This window comes from Halichoerus grypus, chromosome 10 (assembly GCF_964656455.1).
Source record: "Halichoerus grypus chromosome 10, mHalGry1.hap1.1, whole genome shotgun sequence".
Lineage (NCBI taxonomy): Eukaryota > Metazoa > Chordata > Mammalia > Carnivora > Phocidae > Halichoerus > Halichoerus grypus.
In genome coordinates, this window is record NC_135721.1 from 29110492 (window position 1) to 29129903 (window position 19412).

Here is a 19412-nt window from a genome sequence, read left to right on the forward strand (position 1 = left end):
AAGCAATTACGTGCTCTATATGTCAAGTACTATTATCGCTTTCCTTCCTTCCGGGTCATTGAGCAGTTGAGTGTTGAAAGTTCTTGACTCATGAAGGTGGGAGGGCAGGAAACGGCAACTCTCATTCCTGGAGGGGAGGGAGAGTGTTGATGAGAACAAATCTAAGTGCGTTTTTAGCTGCCTGTGTGCTACAAATCACAGATACCCACAGGAGCCATTTTCTGGGGCAAAGAAAGGACAAGGGGAAGGGATGCTGAGGAACCAGAATGGAGGCCTTGCTTCACGTGCAAGTGAAGAGGTAGATACGTCAGTCTCTGTCACATCAGGATCTAAAATCTTCAAAATCGTAGAAATTAAAGAAACGATTTCTAGGAGGGAATCTTTTTAATGAGTTCAGTTTAGCTGCACACCTCCCTTCCCTGGCCCAAAATAAAAGGAATAATGTGTTTTGCAAAATATCATGGCCACCCTTCAAAATAGCAGGAGTCATTCTGCCATGTCATGACACCAAATTAGAAATGGTCAGGAAAGACGTTTTACTTAAAAGAATGAACTAGTGGGAATGAGGAAACCAAGGAAAAGAAATCTGAGGCGCGGTGGCAAAGAGAAATTGCTGCCTAACGAAACAACCAGGTCCTGATAATAAGAAAGAGGATGTCTGACCTCGAGGTCAGATGCTGGGCCATGCGATGGAGGCACCCTTCTTGGGGGGTGGGCTGCAAGTCAGGGTAAACCTCGTCTTAATCTCCCTGCTTTCGTATCTTTCAGTAAAGACAGAGGCTGGTTTGATGGTCGGTTGATTGCGTCAAACGGTATTTTTCTGTTCTTCACATTTTTGTTTCTCTTCATAGTGGCGTGCTTGATAATTCAGGAGGGAAAATACTTGTTCGGAAAGTCGCTGGACAATCTGGCTACAAAGGGAGTTACTCCAATGGCGTGCAGTCATTATCGCTGCCACGCTGGAGAGAGTCCTTCATTGTCTCAGGTAGGCCCGTGCTCCGGAGAGGCCCCGCCGTGCCCGGCCGCTTGGCCTAAGTGACCTCACGGGATGAAGTGTGCTCTTTTCAATGTTCTGTTGGCTTTAGTGCGTGGCCCGACTCATTTCATCAAAATCTGAAGCATCCGCTCTTCCGATAATTAGGATCATGAAACAATAAATTATAATGATGGTGATAAATCACTACAAAGTCTGGAAATATTAAAGGCTCCAATTGCTCATTTTAAACACACTGCAGCTACCCGTAAATCCAGTCAAACTTTTAATGAAGTGAATTACATTTAATAACTTGGGTTTTTTTAAACTATTCCTTTAGTGAGGCCAAATATGTCTCATATCTGGATCCTCATTTCTCGATATTTCTGGTAAATGGATAGGGATATAGGCTCTTAGAGAACTAAGCTACTATTTTGAGATTTCTTTTTGTTTAATTAATTGTTTAACTAGTCAGTTCTTACTCTCTAGCTCCTTAGGATTTTTGCAGACAATCATTTTCACTCTTTACTTCTCTCTTCCAATGAGGTGATGTCAGTGAGCTAATGACTAGTGTGATTTCACAGCGAAAAGGTAACCAAGTATCTATTATCATGACCTGCCCTTGCCTATTTTTGTGACATTCCCCCAACCTAACCTTTTATTTTGAATTTTAATTGAAAGAAAAATTAAAAGAACACTACAATGAATACCCACATTCCCTTCACCTAGCAACATTTGCTTTATCTATCTACCTATCATTTATTTTATTTTGTTCTAATCCCTGTGAAAATAAGCCGCAAGGCATCATGACACTTCATCTCTCAATACTTCAGCACACACCTGGTAAAAACAAGAACATTTTCCTAAATAACCACATTACCAATACCACCCCTAAAAAATTAACACTGATACAATAATGTTATCTAACAAATAGTTCTTATTCAATTATATCCAGTTATCCTAAAATAGTCTTCATAGCAAGTTCTTCCTCTTCTTAGTCCTCCTCCTCTCTCCTTCCCTCCCCTTCCTCCCTCCCTCCCTCCCTTCCTCTCCCTCTCTCTCTCTCTCTCTCTTTCTTTCTGATCCACAGTCTAATAAAAACCATCCATTGCATTTGGTTGGCACGTCTGTTTACTCTCTTTTAATCTAGAATGAGCTACCACCACACCACCTTTTTTGGTCATGAATGGCAACGACATTTTTGAAGTCCCAGCCAGTTGTCTAGTGCTGTGTCTCACGATCGGGACCACAAACATGTCCAGCTATTTCCTCATGATTGGATTCACGTTAACCACTTTGCCAAGGGTCCTACCTAGGTAGTATCCCAGCCTGTCCATTCTGCCGTATCGCAGTGGCCCTCTCAGGAGGCACAATAATGCCAGTTTGTCCGGTCGTTGGTAATGCTACAGTTGACTGGTGGGATACATTACAATCTCTCTCCATGGTAAAGATACCTTGTAATTAATAAGTAATCTGTAGGGTGATACTTCCAAACAGCATGAATAACTCATTCCCCAACAAATTCACCTAATGGTTTTAACATCTGTCGGTGATCCTTGCAGTAGCAAGAATTGCACTAGAAATTAAAAAATTATGATTGTTCTAATCCCGTCATTCCTTCCACATTTATTAGCAAGTATTCTTCTATAAAGAAGAGGGGTATTTCCCCCTCTCTACACCTATTTTTTCGAGTACCACTATGGACTCATGGATTGTTTTCGAAAATATGTTATAATCCATTATTATCATTGTTCTTTTTGGCACTCAGATTTTCCAAGTTTGGCCAGTGGGAGCCCTTCAGGCTTTTTTTTTTTTGACATGTCCTGATTGGTGTTTGAGCACAACACAGTGTCCTATCACCATCTTATACTCGCCTTACTCTGGGCCTTGAATCTCCCGATTTTCTTCAAAAAGGCTTCACATGATTTTAAATAGATTCTAACAAAGCTTCCCGGCACCCCAACAAGATTAGGAGCCGTGTCACTCTCCTGAGGAACCACCTATGGAAGGACCAATTAAAGCAAGGAGGGGATAAATATTTTGTAACATAGTAGATCTTCTAGTCTAGGTAGTTTTCTGGTACCTTTATGTGTCCCAAGCCCCAACTCCTACTATCCTCCATGGACCAGAGTTTTAACAGAACTACAAAGAGACCTTTTAGGATTCTTCACAACTTGAGCAGTCCCTGCTTCCTCTTGCCTGCAGAATTCTGCACACCCAGGGCTCAAATTAAATGGGTTTCTATGTCAGATAGTGGAAAGTCATCAAACATCTGAGAGAATGCAGAATAGGGGCCATATGAAAATGCTAATATCTAGAATCCAAATGTGTCAAATATAGAGAGAAATATAATCTCTACATAGGTGTTTACCAAGTTGCTCCTGGCTAAGTAAGAATGTTTCAATCTTAAGTGCATAGCCTGCAATTCAAGAATCCCAACAGACGTTTAAAAAGAAAAATTAACTCCAAGAGAGTAGAGATGTTTGGAGTTTTGTAAATGAAAATCAGTCTGCTGAGATTATTCCCTATAAATCTCAACTTCCGTGTCCCCTCATTTCACGTAGTGACATTTAACCAAAACGCTTCTTGCCAATTATAACAAACATGTGTGCTTCTGCAACGGCTAGGAGCCTCTTCCGAATGGGTGAACAGGGAGAGCTCATTGCAGCATAAGGGCATTGACTGGCCAGTAGCCAAGGCTTGTTCCCCACTATCTGGGGGCTCAAGTTTAGCTGGATTGGGTCCGAATCCTCCTCTGAGGGCTCAGGTGCCTCCGTGACCTCTCTCTAGGTTTTTATTTCTAATTTTCACAGATCACTGTGCTTTTAGTTAATTCACTTTGGCGGGCGGGGATGGGAGCAGGACCTGGGATGTGCATTTTTGGTCAGCACAATCTTTTGACAGTCCAGGGATAGGCAAGGTCAGAGAGGGACCTCCTAATACAGCCCATTTGTTCTTTGATCCACATTTCAGAAAACTGAGCTCATGTTCCTTTTCCTTCTGAATAGAAGCAGAAAGAACCAGAGGATTTCAGATGCGAGAATAGTAAACAGAGGGAGATGATGTCTCTGCAGGGCGCTCTGTTGATAAAGTGAGGCCTGCAACCGTGGGGCCCTCCTTGGGTCCGAAATAACCTCAATCACTGTTATTTGGAGGAGGCCCAGACAAGGGTGGGGGACCTGGAAAGGCCAAGCTCTGTTCCCCCGGGGCTGGGCGGGGGGGGACTTGAATGAGATGGGCTCCATAAGCCCAAACATTTTGCCTCATCACCACTTTGAGTGATATTTATAGGTAATGTCAGCATAGAATCTTCACATCTCTCTGGTAACATATAGTTCCAAAAGAGTTTAACTCTTTTTTTCATTAGATCCCTACAACTTAATGTAGTAAATTGGCCCATATCGTTGTCCGTATTTCCCGAATGAGAAAAATGAGAGTCTCAGTGATTGAAGCAGCTAATTAATGGCAAATTGGAACAGAAACCTAGAGGTTCTTATTCCCAATGCCAGGCCCTTTCTGAGCCCCTGTCATTCCGTCTGCTTCCTGACTCTGCAATCCCTTGTATCAATAGGGCTTTTGGCAAAATCGTGCTCTAGATTCTGTCCCACCCCTCAGGCTCTCCATACGACACTCCTCACTATCTCCTCCCCAGGCCTATCCTATAAAACTACTTCCTTAGATTGTACATTAAAATTCTTTCCTTATCAGATGTAAATATAAGATAACAGGTGAGACCCCTCTGAGTTGTAACAGAGATCTAAGCATTAAGGTATTCCTTTTCTGAACAAATACTTATTGAGCATCTCCTACATTGCAGACACTGCTCTAGATGCTGATCCGACAGTTACCAAGTGAGACGGATCCCCCACCTTTGGGGGTGAGGGGAGGCTTCTATATCCCAACTGACACTTTCCATCTCATTGTGGAGCAAAACTCCTGTGGTGGAATGTCAGGCATCATTTCCTGGTGGAGGGAGGCTTTGTAGACTGCAGCCTTCTCAGGCAATTTTCAGTCCTATCAGGCATGGTACCTCCTTACCCAGCCCCGATCACCTGATCGTTTTTCTTTTTTATGCCTCCCTTGTTTCCCTGATACATATTAACATTCCTTCTCGTCACCTGGCCTCTAAACTCTCTTTCCCTAGGTGGGCAACAAATGCTTATTTTGAAACCTACTTTTAGGTTTCTCTAGTGCCATGGAATTCAAATGGATCCCACAGGGTCCGTGAAAGGGAAAGAGAGCTATTCTGCAAGGCTAGCCTGTGACCAGAGCTCTGGGGCATCCAGAAGGAGAGCGTGGGGAGTGTTTTTACATCCATCTACTGACCTAATTAAACATTCAACACCACATGTATGAAAACCTTAGCTTATATGTCACATCTTCATGAGCAGAATAAGGGTTACTAATGGGAACTCTGAGTCATGGACATTTTATTGCTTCCTTTCTAATATTAATAAAACACAGGCTCTATAGGAAAACAAAACATCTCTTGACTTTCTTATTGTAATCAACAATTCACCTGGGGAGGGGAGACTGACGGATTTATTGAACTCCAGAGAGATAAATAGGAAGGAGGGAATCAACTTACCAGAACAGAACCATCTAAAACTTCTAGCTCTAGAAATAAATCATTTTTTTCCATTTTTTTTTCTTTTTTGCAGAAAGTAAACCCCAAAAGGGTGTAACCTACCCATCGGCTCTTACATATTCATCAACGAAAAGCCCCCCTGCCAAAACAGGCAAGTGTTCACGTGTGATTTCATCTAAACCTTCCAAGTTTATAAACACGTGTTTTAGGAGGTAGTATAGAAATTAACATCTTAACTGGTCAAGCTCCACTGACTCCGGCAATATTATAACAGGTGCCAAGAACATGGGCACAGAAATCAAGGGGATCAGATGGCTAGGCTGAAGGATGATGCTTTAGTTTTTGGGTTTTATTTTTGCAATTCCAAGATGACATCTATGTTTGTGTCATTTGCATTCAGGATGATGGCTGCCTTAGACTGTACTGTATTGTTGCTTTAGAAGATGACAGGTCAGGGGTGCCTGGGTGGCTCAGTCGGTTAAGCGTCTGCCTTCGGCTCAGGTCATGATCCCAGGGTCCTGGGATCGAGCCCCACGTCTGGTTCCCTGCTCTGTGGGGAGCCTGCTTCTCCCTCTCTCTCTGCCTGCCGCTCTCCTACTTGTGCTCTCTCTATCTCTCTGTCAAATAAATAAAATCTTTAAAAAAAAAAAAGAAGAAGATGACAGGACATTCTGTCTAGAAACGTCCCCTGGCCGCTGAGACGGGAAACGCTGTCTCTGCTCAGGTAGGAAATGAAGGGAAGCAACGGGGATGGTGTGGTGTATGTGTTCACAGAAAGCAACTCATGGAAATACCCCAAGCCAAAGATACACTGTTTATGAGGTTGTGTGGATCCAGCTTCCTGTGAACCACAAAGGGAGTACAGGTGGACCGCAGACAAGGAAAATACCTTTTCCTAGGTTTCTGTGTTAAAGCGGGAGCTGGGCTATGCATTGTTGTCTTTGGGGGCACTTTGATTTCCCACACAAAGAGAAAGGATAAACATCCCTTTCCAACATACACATAAAAGGGATACTTGGGGTCTCGCCCAGCTTCTAGAGGAACCGCTCCTTAAAATTATAGTCTCATTAAAGAGTAAGCTTTCACCAGTTCAAATAAAAAAATCCCAGTGAGAACCGTAAAAAGGTGGCCCCCTTTGTGGCTACCCAAATGATAAAATTCCTACAGAAAGTGGGGGCAGCAGATGAGATGAAGACGTGAGGGCCAGCAGTTGGTTCCTCCGGTCTTGGCATGCCCCTATAAAATGCTTCTTAATCCCTCCAAGACTGTGAGTTAACAGGTAAATCAGGTTAGGATGACCCCCTCAAAGCATAATAACCTTCTTCCACAGGAAAATATCTCACTCAAAAAAGTAGAAAGCACCTTCAAAAAATAAAAATCAAAAGCATCTCGATTTGCCTGGTGCAGCTCCTGCCGAGGATGGACATTCCTAAGACTTAGATGCTGTTTCCCCAGGCAGTTAACAACCATCATGCAGGCAGCTGTTACTTGGCTAGAGTCTCAGGCTACTCTGAGCTAAATACAAACAGGTAAGTGTTGGTTTGTAGAAGCTCATCGAACCCAAGAAGGCACGTTGCTGGCGTTACAGTAAAAGAAAAAGGACAGTAAATCTTTATTAGAGGCTGCCGAGCAAGAGTGGCAGGAGAACCCCCCTCCTGGTTCCCTTTGGTCATCGGCCCAGCCCCTCCCTCTAGAGGCAAATCAAGCTGAAGTTTATGATGATATGTTTGATTTCCTAAGAACCTCCTGCCCTCGCTGTCTATCCCCACCAAGACCACCCCCTGCCCCGGTCTTGAGAGTAAGACAGTTTCCACCAGAACTCTACAGTGGTCTTGGGCCACCCTCTGATGGGAACCACGTTCAGGAATCTTGAGGCTATTTGTGACTTGCCTTCCACTTTGTTCCCCTTTTGAGGAAAAACATACAGAATTTGGAATCAAACAAATGTGGGTCCAAATCCTGGCTCTGCTACCTTATGTACATTCCTTGACCTCTTGGAATACATGGGAATTCTTGGATTGGCTTCCAGGATTGTGTTTAACATCAAATGTGAATGCTTATGTAAGAGAGGCCGTCACAGTTGTCTGGCACATAGTCGATGCTCAATGAATAGTAGATTTCCTGCCCCCGTGTGTAATCCTGAGGCCTGTAGTGAGTGAGTGGCGGGAAGAGCCAAGTCCTCCCCATCACTCCGACCTCCAGGCATTGCTGTTAAACTGGCTTCAGTGTCTTTTTCATGGCGCCTCACATTTGACACCTACTGAAAGCACTGTTTTCCACTGGGGCAAGGAGACGTGTGACATAACATGATGACAAACGTCAGCTACTGCCATTGCTCGAATACCTACCACGTGGCAAGCAGACGTGATCTCTAATTACGACAACAGCCCTGCCAGGTAGGTCCAACCATCCCCATTTTTCAGCAAAGGAAGCCAGGCTCAAAGAACTTTAGTGGCCAAGCTGGTGAGAGCTGAAGTCAGAAGTCCAGTCTAACATTGCCTGGCGGTCCTCAAATCAGATTTCCAATGCCCATCCCAGATCCAGTGAATCAGAATCTATGTGGTTAGGACCCTGGGGTCTGCATTTTAACACTATGATCTAATGATGAATCAAGTGTAGGGAGCTCTGAGGACCTCCTACTGCTGCTGAGAAGGTAGTTGTCTACAACTGTTCATGACCTCGGGGCGCCTGGGGGGCTCAGTCTGTTAAGTGTCTGCCTTCAGCTCAGGTCATGATGCCGGGGTCCTGGGATCGAGCCCCACATTGGGCTCCCTAGTCGGTGGGGATTCTGCTTCTCCCTCTGCCTCTCCCTCTGCTCATGCTCTCTCTCACTCTCTTTCTCTCAAATAAATAAAATCTTTTTTTTTTTTTAAAGATTTTATTTATTTGACTGAGAGAGGGAACACAAGCAGGGGGAGTGGGAGAGGGAGAAGCAGGCTTCCCGCCGAGCAGGGAGCCTGATGCGGGGCTCGATCCCAGGATCCTGGGATCATGACCTGAGCCGAAGGCAGACGCTTAACGACTGAGCCACCCAGGCGCCCCTCAAATAAATAAAATCTTAAAAAAAAAAACAAAAAAAAACTGTTCATGACCTCGTCCAAAGAGTGATATGTTAACAGCCTAAAGGAAGTTTTTTATATGTTTTCCCATGAAAATCTTTGAAAAGATTTCCATGAAACTTCCATGTATCTGAGATTATATGGAGAAACTATTTTACTGGTTTCATTTTTTTTTTAAAGATTTTATTTATTTATTTGACAGAGAGAGACACAGTGAGAGAGGGAACACAAACAGGGGGAGTGAGAGAGGGAGAAGCGGGCTTCCCGCCGAGCAGGGAGCCTGATGCGGGGCTCGATCCCAGGATCCTGGGATCATGACCTGAGCCGAAGGCAGACACCCAACAACTGAGCCACCCAGGCACCCCAACTGGTTTCATTTTAATTTGCTCAAAAGGAACCAGGTACTATGAAGAATTCATTTTGGGTCACATCCAGCATTATGTTCAGTAAGGAATCGGGAGCAATTGGGGTAGAGCTTTTTCTCTCTTCATCTTAAAGACAGTTCTATTCCGTGCAGGAGAGCAAGCAGAAACAACAGCCCGTGGGAGACCATGGAAAACCAGAGATGGACCTGTTGGTTGAATTGATGACATGCTTGAAAGTATCTGTTTTAAGCAAGTAACACAAATGGCTGTCATCAGGATATTTAATCTGTTCTCCAGCAATCAGTATTAGTAAAGGAAGACTGGGGTATTTAGAAACCTCAGAATTATGCAATGGTGTGATAAAAAAATAATTCATAATTTCAATATCTAATAAGTGTAAGGTGGCAAAAATGTTCATTATTGCTAGAAGTTTTATTTTTTAATTTAATTATGGTTTAATTAATAATTTGCAAGTAAAGTGTACTGTAGGTTTTATATATTGCTTTCCAAATTAATAATTTCATCCTATTTCATAAAATATACAAGTCGTTCTGTCAAATGGCTTTTGCCTTTATGAAGTAGGTCCAACCTGGGCCTGCATCCCCCTGCCGAGGCACTAATGCTTCATGGCATTTACCGGAGGGTGAGACAGAGGACTATTCTGGAGAAATTAGAAACTTCCCTAGGACTTGTTATGAACGCTCACTGCCTTTGAAGTCACGGAAATGTCATAAATCACACAGGTTCGGTCTTGCCCAAGGATGGTGTGAAGACTGGCTGAACCCCCAAGGCCACTGCCAGCTCTTTAGCAATTTGTCTGGCACAGTCTATGGGCAGGTTTAAAGGTGACCCACTGTTAGCAACAACAGGGTGAATGAGAGATCTGTCTCCTGCCCCGATGGCCCCGCGAGAGCAGACTGAAGGGCCAAACTCCCACCCATGCCCGGGGCACCGTCGGCCAGCCTGCTGTCCTGAGTCACTGCTGTGATCCCTGCAGAAGGTGGCGGCGGCAGGGTGACACACGCCCAGATGCCAGTGCTGGGTAGTGGGTCTACATGCCCCGCCACACGTCTGTCCGCATGGCTGGTCCGCGGCCATGGGGCCGACACCATTTTCCCCGCGTGCTGTATGGTGTCAAAGGGGAAGTTGGGTGGTTCACAGAAGCGTGCAGCGCCTTCTCATCTCACATGCAGTCCTCTTGGCTGCTTTTTTGTGGACCAGAGATGCATCAGCCCTAAGCAGAGTCAAAAGCTAGAGCTAGGATGCGGTGGGTAAGCTGAAAAATGTCCCCCCACCAAAGATACCCCTGTCCTAGTCCCTGGAATCTGTGATTCTTCCGTATCTGGCAAAACACCAACAGGGAGAGGGAGGGGGGCTTTGCGGATGGGATTAAGTTAAGGCTCTTTAGATGGGGAGGTTATCCTGAATCGTCTGGGGCGGGGGGACAGAGGGAGATCTGATACACATGGAGGAGAAGGTCATATGAAGATGGAGCAGAGAGATACCTGAGGATGTCGGCCGTGAAGCCTGGAGGGGGGGTGGCCGCACACCAAGGAATGCCAGCAGGTGCCAGACAATGGAAGAGGCAGCTTCCGTACCTGGCGTACCTGCCATGGGGCTCAGGAGACCCATGTAACTGGTGGCTGTTGTTCCCTCCCAGGACTGGGGCGCTGTTCAGTTTGGGGGCCATTTTGTGTCTCCTTCTGGCACAGACCCATGGCTGTCAATTCAACAGCCAATGCCCACTGGGTAGCCATTTGTCCCCTTGCCCTGAACCTTCAGAGAAACTGTCAGGGCACCCAGAATACTAATAAATTGAGACTTGTTTAAAATCGTGGAAACAATCTAAATAATTACACATGAATGAAGAGCCCAATTTAGAAGTAGAATCTAGATGATCCTTACCATCTAATTATTTCTGTCACCCCATTTTACAGATGAGAAAACTGGGACCCAGAGGAGTTAGTTGACCAGCCATGAACCAATCTAAGCTAGAACATCTAGAATGCATTCTCTAAGAGTCAATCATAGAGAAAGCCCCAAGGGTTCGTCCATCCCTAGGTCAATGCTAACTGACACAAAAGGAAAGAAAGAGAGAGGGAGGAAGGAGGGAAGGAAGGAGGATGAAAGACAGAAAGAAAAAGAAAGTTCATGAACCATTGCTTCTGGCATCTGGCAAATTAATTTCACTGTTAATTGAGTTCTACCCTCTCTATGTTGCTGTAGTATTTAAATATTTTTTTAAATTGTTTAAATATTTTATTGTTATTTAGTGTTTGGTTTGTTTAGTGGCTCATTGCTCCATCCAGGTTGTACATTCCTTTCAGACAGGTGGATTTTATCCTCTACAGCAGCTAGCACAGATCTTTGCTCAAACCTAGCGTTCAATAAACATTTATTTTGTTTCTGTACTCAAGAGCCTACCAACGATTTTGTAGGCCCCAGTATCATTTCGTCTCTTTTACAGGTGAGGCAACAAAAGCCTATCAGAAGCCACCAGTCCCAGGAACAACCACACAGCCAGTCACCCTGATGCAGGTAACGGGAGCCCCGGCCACCGAAGCCACCCACACCAGCCTGCCAAAGCCATCCCCATCCACAGGTTCTACCACCAGCAGCCTCAGACCACAGCCTGTGGGCCACAGGAGCTGGGAGCTGGGTCAGTAGCTAGACTGTGTGTTGTCATGTGCTAGCAAAGTAGGAGACTGGGCTTTCTGAATGCTTGTGTGGAGTGCCCATCTCCCACCTTTTGAGCTGGGTGAGGGCTCGTGCTAAGACCTGGGCCAGGAGTATGCGGTTGTGTCCTTCCAGACTCAAGGGGTAGACCTGAGCCTAATGCTAATTCAGGACCAAGCTATGAGCTAAGCAAACCATGTAGAAGGGGCTGAAGACAGATTCAAGAGCGGGACTGTGGAAGGTAGAATATTACACAAAAGCTTCCTATTGCAAAATCCTCATTTCTCCTAGAGCTCAGCTGAAGGAATAGTGGTTTCAGTGGAAATACTGTTGGGTTTTAAGTGACACATTGTATATTCCCGGAAGTCTCCAAATATTAGAAGCAAACAAAACAAAACAAAACTCCTATAGGGAAAACCAGAGAGCTACTTTTTTTTCCTTTTCTGATTGCTTTTTATGCATCCATCTCTTAAGTCATGTTTTAGCTTTTACCAAAGTCCATTTTATGAAATTAATCTCTAGTACATCAAACAGGACCTTAAGAGCTCATCTGAGAACCCCATCTCTAGTTTCTACACAGGCTTACATGCCAGCCGCCCAAGGCTAATAAGCACCCCTCTCACTTGTAAATATATTCTGGCAAGAGCCTGGAAAATTCCGCAACAGGAGTGACACTTCTGTCTCAGCAGGCCTTTCTAAATATTTCCCACCTGGGGCCATTTTTTCCTTCCAGGAGGAAGTGCCGGGGTCTTATCTTCAATGTGACCTCCAGCTTCCAGACATTTCTGCCACACAGCGTGGCCCTCCCCCCTCCCATACGTATCAGAGCCCAGCCATGTATTCATCCTTTTCTCTGATAATATCACCACTTGCTAGGCGCTAGACACTCTTCGAAGCACCTTACAAACACTCGCCTAGGACATCCTCATACCAGCCGTCTGCAGTAGATCGCAGTGGATGGACGACTTCTACTGTGACTAATCCCTCGTCCTGATGAGGACCCCGGGCAGCAGGGCTGTGAGCAAGCCCGCCCAGCTCACACAGCTGAGAAGCGGAACCCCCAGCAGCCGGGGTCTCCTGAGACTGGCCTGCAGCAGGCGCCCCTGCCATCCACGAGCGCCCCAGGCACGGATGAGGCCGTCGCAGAAGCAGGCCGTTGGGCACCACCAACTCCCGCTGCGATGAGTAACAACAACAGTGGAACGCAGGTCGGTCCAGGCTTCCCCGGGCCGCGCACACCGCGCACCCCTTTATTCAATGTTCCTAATGACTCTGCGAATCTAGGAGTATTATCAGGCCGTTCAATGAATGACCCATGGAAGAAACTATGATATAAAGTCCCCAAATAAAAATACCATAAAAATACTGTCTGGAATACATAGGACACGCCCCCCATCCTGTTCCCGTGTAACCCCGGCCGGTGTTCAGAGCACAGGCTCAGGGTGCCTGCCAGCGAGAGAAATAGGAAGGAAGGAAGGAAGGAAGGAAGGAAGGAAGGAAGGAAGGAAGGAAGGAAGGAAGGAAGGAAGGAAGGAAGGAAGGAAAGAAAGGACGGACGCTGGATGAGGGAGCCCCACAGCGAAGAGTTTTCCTCTTTCTGAACTTCAGGCTCTTGACTTTTAGAGCCCTTAATTCTTTCAAAGACTTCGGAGGACTTGAGTAAGTTGTTTGCTCCTGGGGCCTCCTTGGAGGAGGTCGATTTTTATATAACACATATAATTAAACATGTGGCATATTTATTTGGCTACACTGGGAGCCTGGAAATCCTGGGACACGTTGGGCCTGTGCTTGTAGAAACCTCAACCACCTCAGGTTGTGGTTCCCACCCTGGCACAGTCTCATTATTCCTGGCCGGGGCACAGGGCCATTGGCCGGCAGCCTCCCAGCCCATCGGCCTCCCTCTTCAACCTCGTCCAGCCCCCGCGCCCAGGCCGCCCCACAGACTGCCAGGCAAACAGTCAGAGTGAGGGCTCCGGCCCGCACCCACCGTGGCTGCCAAGAAAGGGGCCAAACTGGGCAGGGAGGAGGGGACAGAGGGCGAGGAAAAAATGATATTGCCAACTCAAAGGATTTTCTGTAGGAACGAAGAGAAGTGAAAATGGGTGTTTGAAGGCCTATGTCTTTTTGTTAATAACAGTTGGTTGAGATACTTTTCACGTATCATACAATTCACCCATTTAAAGTGTACAATTCAGTGGTTCTTAGTAATCACCAAGTTGTGCAACCATCACCGTGACCGATTCTAGAACAAGAAAAAGAAACCCTGTGCCCATGAACTAATCCCTCCCTCCCCAGCCCCAGGTAATCGCCCATCTACTTTCATGAATGCCTATATTAATGTATGGCCATAGATACTTGCTGTGATATTTTAGCCCAACTAAATTAAATAATATTTAGTGCACAGATAATCCCTTTTCTTCTTCAAATGAATTGAGAATGTTCTGCCAACTCTAACAGAGTAACTCTTCTACTGCTGATAGACAAGTGAGTTGTTGTTACTACATTTATTAAGGGCTTTCCCCTCTCTTTTTATATGTGACTAGAGTCAAAAGATTCTAGAAGTTGGTTGTGGATGGGGTGGCCAAGTAAAAGCTAATTTATTTATTCAATCAACAAATATTTATTGACTGCCTACGATGTGTCAGGCACTGTTCTGGGATCTTGGGCCACACGTAGGAACACATTGTACCGAGATCCCTGCAACAGGTCGCTTCAGCTCTAGACACCTAGAAGTGTGTAGCCAGAACAGGAACAATCTGCATTTGGGGTCTGTGAGTCCTCTTTGCTCTACAACGAGATAAAGAGCTGCCGCTCACACAGAACGTAAGAACTTGGAGGGAGTCTAGTGGAAAGTGGAAACTTCGTAGCCGGAAAAGAGAGGGGCTCTCCCGGCCCAGGGAGAGGAGCTGATATAGGTGGAAGAACAAGGAAGATGGGGCTGGACACCCCTTAACTGACCCATGAATGGGTAAACCTAACAAGATAGCGCGGAACAAGTCAAGGCTGGGGGTAGGGGAGCCAAGAGCCAGAGCGATAGAGACCTCTCGGAGGGACAAGAGCGAGGCTGTTCTGTTCGTCATGGGAGATGCCAAGGACTACACAGGCACCGATGGGAGCTGGGCAGCTGCAGGGCCGCAGCCCAGGGCCAGAGGGGGCCGCCTGTAGAACCAGATCCACAGATACGCTGAAGAAAGAGTTCTGGAAAAGGCCTGCTGCAGGGTCAGCTAAACCTACCACAGGCTTCCAAGGGTGGGGTTGCTTTGCTGGGCATTATTTTCCTAGTCAGGTTCCTTCCAAGAAGTGCCACAGTTGCCTCAGGAGACCTAACTGATCACGTCTGTCCACAAAGAAGGGGCAGACCAAGGAGGGGAGCAGAGCGCCACCTAGTGGCAAGGCATGCGGATGGCTGTGGGCATTCACCTTTCCAGGGAGGCCGAGGGAGACCAGCATCTCCAACTGCCCTTCCCGCCCCCCACAGGCGATTTCCCTTCTCGCCAACACTTATCTCCTCTCTGAAGGTTTATCTTGTTTTCTTAAAATCCAATCTTACAAATAGCAAGAAAAAGAGGAACCTTCCCATAGAAAAATGGGGGAAGGTCATGACCAGGCAAGGCACAGTGGAAGAACTGTGAGCGACCCAGAATTCGCACTTACGCGAGTATATCCTAAGGTAATTATCATCTGAGGGTGAGAAGGAGCCTGGACACAGGTGTTGTTCCTCATAGAAAAATAAAGATCAGCGGTTCAGTTGTCCACCATCAGAATGGTTAGAGCGATTACCACACAGCTATTAACATTTTGGTGAATATGTGCCCTTACTGACATGAGGTTGGCCCGTGACAGACTGTTCGGTCAAAGCAGGAGGCGACAAAAGGGCACGGGTGCTGATCTCGCTTTGGTACTTGTGTGCTGCACGTGAGAACGTGTGCCTAGAGAGAGGGCAACAGTACTTGACGCCATGGGTGCGTACCAGCAGCTGCAGGATAGAAGGATTGCAGGTGAGTTCTTACCATACATGGTACGTATTTTTACAGGGAGCACGTGTTCTCTTTACCATTGGAGAGAAAACAAAGCTACTTTGAGTCCGTATTCAAATAATTGGAACAAAGTCAAAGGGAGTGAAACGTTGACTGTGGATAGATTCGGCTTTCTGAGGAACTGATACTGTTCCATGACCTTCTGTCTCTTCCCCTCTGTGAAATTTGGTTCTTTCCCTCAGCTCATTTTCACATGGTTCCCTTTCCCCCAAAACGGACTTTGCGTCCCTTTTAAAGCCTTGCTTCAGAGAAATTGCCCGATAAATAATGAATGCTGAAGTGTATTTGATTTTCTCACGAAGTAATTGAGGATAACCCATTGTGTGCCTTTAAGATGATATTTGCATCGGGCGCCTGGGTGGCTCAGTTGGTTAAGCGACTGCCTTCGGCTCAGGTCATGGTCCTGGAGTCCCGGGATCGAGTCCCGCATCGGGCTCCCTGCTCGGCAGGGAGTCTGCTTCTCCCTCTGACCCTCCTCCCTCTCATGCTGTCTCTCATTCTCTCTCTCTCAAATAAATAAATAAAATCTTAAAAAAAAAAAAAAAAAAAAAAAAAGATGATATTTGCATCAATACCATGTTAACGCCATTTGAGCAAATTGTGAAATGTTAAGTGACATTGCTACTGAAGGATTACTTTAGCCTCCTCAGGAGTGGCACAGTTGAGGAGAATTATTGTAAGAATAATGAAGTGTAAAAAAATACGGCCCTTTAGCAAAAGATACTTACTTTGACAATTGTGAAATACAGGGGTTATTATTACCTGGAATTTTCAGTCAGTATTTTGAGTTAAATCCCCACCACCACCCCCCTTCTTTTTCCATTTCAGGGCCTCCTTGGGGCAGATTCAGACCACCCAAGGACAAAGCTTTACCTTAGTTCTGACCTTGGTTGGTAATGTCTTGCTAGGTCGGATCATGGAAAGAATGAGAACAGATTAAAATTCATGCTCTGACCAGTGCAATGTTATTACAGATCGCTGGTCCCCCAGCTCTCCCGCAAGCAGCCAGAACAGCGGCCGCGCCAGTCCAGGTAAGGACCTGAACTCACCTTTCCAGCTCCTGGTGGAAGTCGAGCGTGTTTCTGTGGCGTTTGTCTTCCCAGATCCTTGCCATTTGATTTAGATTTGGACAGAGAGCCTTAAACCAGTGATTCCAACAGAAGATACTGCTCAAGGGCCCCACTTGTAAGGAAACTTGAAAGGAAAACAAGGGAGCCATTAAATAAGCAAGGTTTTCACCAGTTGTCATTCCCTCCAGGCAATTTTGTGGAGGTTGTGATCGAAATTCCTAAGGATTCAGTAACAAGGCTCTTATAAAGCTGAAAAGGGATACTCTCTGGGGTATGTGCTTGAGGAACTAGGGTAAAAGAAGGAGAACATTTTTTAGCATTGTCTAGGAAAGGGCAGGGCCGACTTCGGTTGGGTGCTTCTCTGATATGGGGAATAGAAACGCATTCTCTCGCCTCCAGGAATTCTATGAATTATGACACTCCCGACTCTCCTTTCTTCACTTCTGTGCGCATCCCTAAAAGGCTTGGCCGAAACACGGGCATTGCAGAGGGATGAGGCAAGTTCTCTTCTCTGCAATGCCCGTGAGGCCTGCAGAGATTAGAAAGGAAAAATCCAGCAAGGCTGGATGGTTTCTACACACTCTGCTCAGGGCTTGGGCCACAAGCTGATACCTTTTGCAGCCCCAAGGCACTGCTGGGGGGCGGGGGGGGCAGGTCTGGACCTCCCAAGGAAAAGAGTTCAGGCCTTACTCTTGCTGGGGGATACCAGTCTGTCCTCTGCAGGTTAAAAGATTCCTGGAGACTGTAGGTTCTGTTTGGCTTTGATACCGGATCAGAGCAGGGGCTCCACGGGAGCCCCCAGACAGGACTCGCCCCCAGATAGGAGCTGCACAATTGTACCTTTGCCAAAGGACACGCTGTTGTCCTGGACAAAGGGTTTTAAGAATCAGATCGCTGGGCAAAGCAAGTACTCCAAGGCCATCCTAGCCTTCAGCAGGCCCGTGGGACTCTTCAGGCAGCCAAGCATAGGGCACTCCCTCCTCCTGTCCCCATGGCTAGGATCTTTGCCTCCTCCACAACCCCCAAAAGGAGAGCCAACCACAGACAGCTTGACCGACCTCCGAGGAAAAGCGGAACCAGGGGCAAATAAAGGGAAGAGAGCAGCTTGCAGGTTGCATGTGAATCAGCTGGTGCTGTGTCATCCCCTCAGGTATCCAAAGTCAGGATTCTCCCCGAGCTGCTTTCCAGAAACCTGCCAGAGCACAGGTCAACCCGGGGAAGCTGCCGGCTGCTTACCGCCCCGGCTCCACCGCACTGGCAAACACCTTTCTCCCTCCACACTCGCGGCTAGCCTCGGCAGCTCATCTCCACGTCACCAGAGCTTGGGGGCAGGCCAGGGTGTTTTCACCTCCAGAAAATGTCTCTTTGCTTTGTCTGTTCTCAGTGTGTCAGAGAGAAAATCTCTGGCAGTCGGGACACCCAATAGTGTTCCCGGGCTGGGTTGGTTTGAGAGGTCCCCAGCTGGGTGGCTGTGCCCCCACCCTGCACAGCCCAGGACCCACCTCGGAGACTGAGCTCAAATACCCAGATACACCACCGCAAATCAGATGTGCTTAAGGGGGTGGGTGCAACAAGGCACATTACCTGCTCTCCAGCTCCTCTTTGTCACTGCCAACAACCCAAGGTTACTTGCGGTGTTTGATCCCACTCCCTGTCTCGAACTTTACTGCCTCTGGTCCTCTAGCTCTGAGCCTTCTCTTCTCCTTCACGCTCCCATATGCTCTATCTCCTTGAGCCTCACAGATGCTCCCAGCTCCCTATGAACCCTCAAATCCTACCCATTTCTGCTGCTCCTCTCCCTCCATCATCATCCCCGACACTTTGCTCTGAGCCTCCCACCCACTCCCGGAGAGCCCTGGCCTTGGGAGCACCTCCTAGCCCGCGGGCGCCCAGACCTCACTAGTCCTGCAGCCTCCTTGGGGCTCCTGCAGGTGGACGGAAGCCACTCACACACCGTGAGTAAAGGCAGGTCAGAACACTTAGATGCCCTTCTGCCGGCTCTCCCTTCAGAGACAATCATGCCTATCAGGCAAGTCACCCAATTTTTTGCCTAGAAAATCTTGAAAATATGGGATTGGGAAGAATTGCATAAAGTACCTCTGGTCTCATTTGAAACCAAACAAATAAATCCCTTGGGGCACGCCAGATAGAGGCTTCCGCCAGTGTCAGAGAACTTTGAGTGAGCGGTCAGGGGTTTCCCAGCCCCATCACTGTTAGACAGAACTTTCTAGAACTCAGGCCCACAGATCCTAATTTGTTTGAACTGGAGCTTCTCAAAGTGTTTTCTGAGGACCTTGCTTCCAGGGATTCTGTAAGGTTCTCCCTTCTCCTACCACACAACTTTGTGAGGCCAGATTTTCTTTGTGTACTTGAACCAAAACAACATATCACACAGACTGAGGAACAGATATCAGATTCGGTCTGTCTTCTGTTATGCCAGACATTGAAGAAAGTTGTCACTCTTCTCACCGAATTGTTTTTTTAAAAAAACAGCTGTTTCTCATAAAAAGTATGTTAAAACAGAATAGCTCTATCATTAAATGGGAAATAGTTAATATTCTGTTTCAGATGAGAGAACACATCAATTTTTAATATGATAAAAACAATAGATATGACCCCCACAAACAACAGCCCTTTGGGATCT

At 46.6% G+C, this 19412-nt stretch overlaps 1 protein-coding gene across 3 annotated transcripts in view; it reads left to right on the forward strand.

Annotated features, from left to right (window-relative positions):
- Positions 1 to 19412, forward strand: part of VIT (vitrin) — a 100995-nt gene that overhangs the window by 47845 nt on the left and 33738 nt on the right. For all 3 annotated transcript variants that reach the window (XM_036121500.2, XM_078056182.1, XM_078056183.1), the window contains exons 5-8: positions 852 to 985; positions 5635 to 5712; positions 11453 to 11644; positions 16673 to 16729. In XM_036121500.2, coding sequence (XP_035977393.1) covers positions 852 to 985; positions 5635 to 5712; positions 11453 to 11644; positions 16673 to 16729 — 461 coding nt within the window. The remainder of the gene's footprint in view (positions 1 to 851; positions 986 to 5634; positions 5713 to 11452; positions 11645 to 16672; positions 16730 to 19412) is intronic.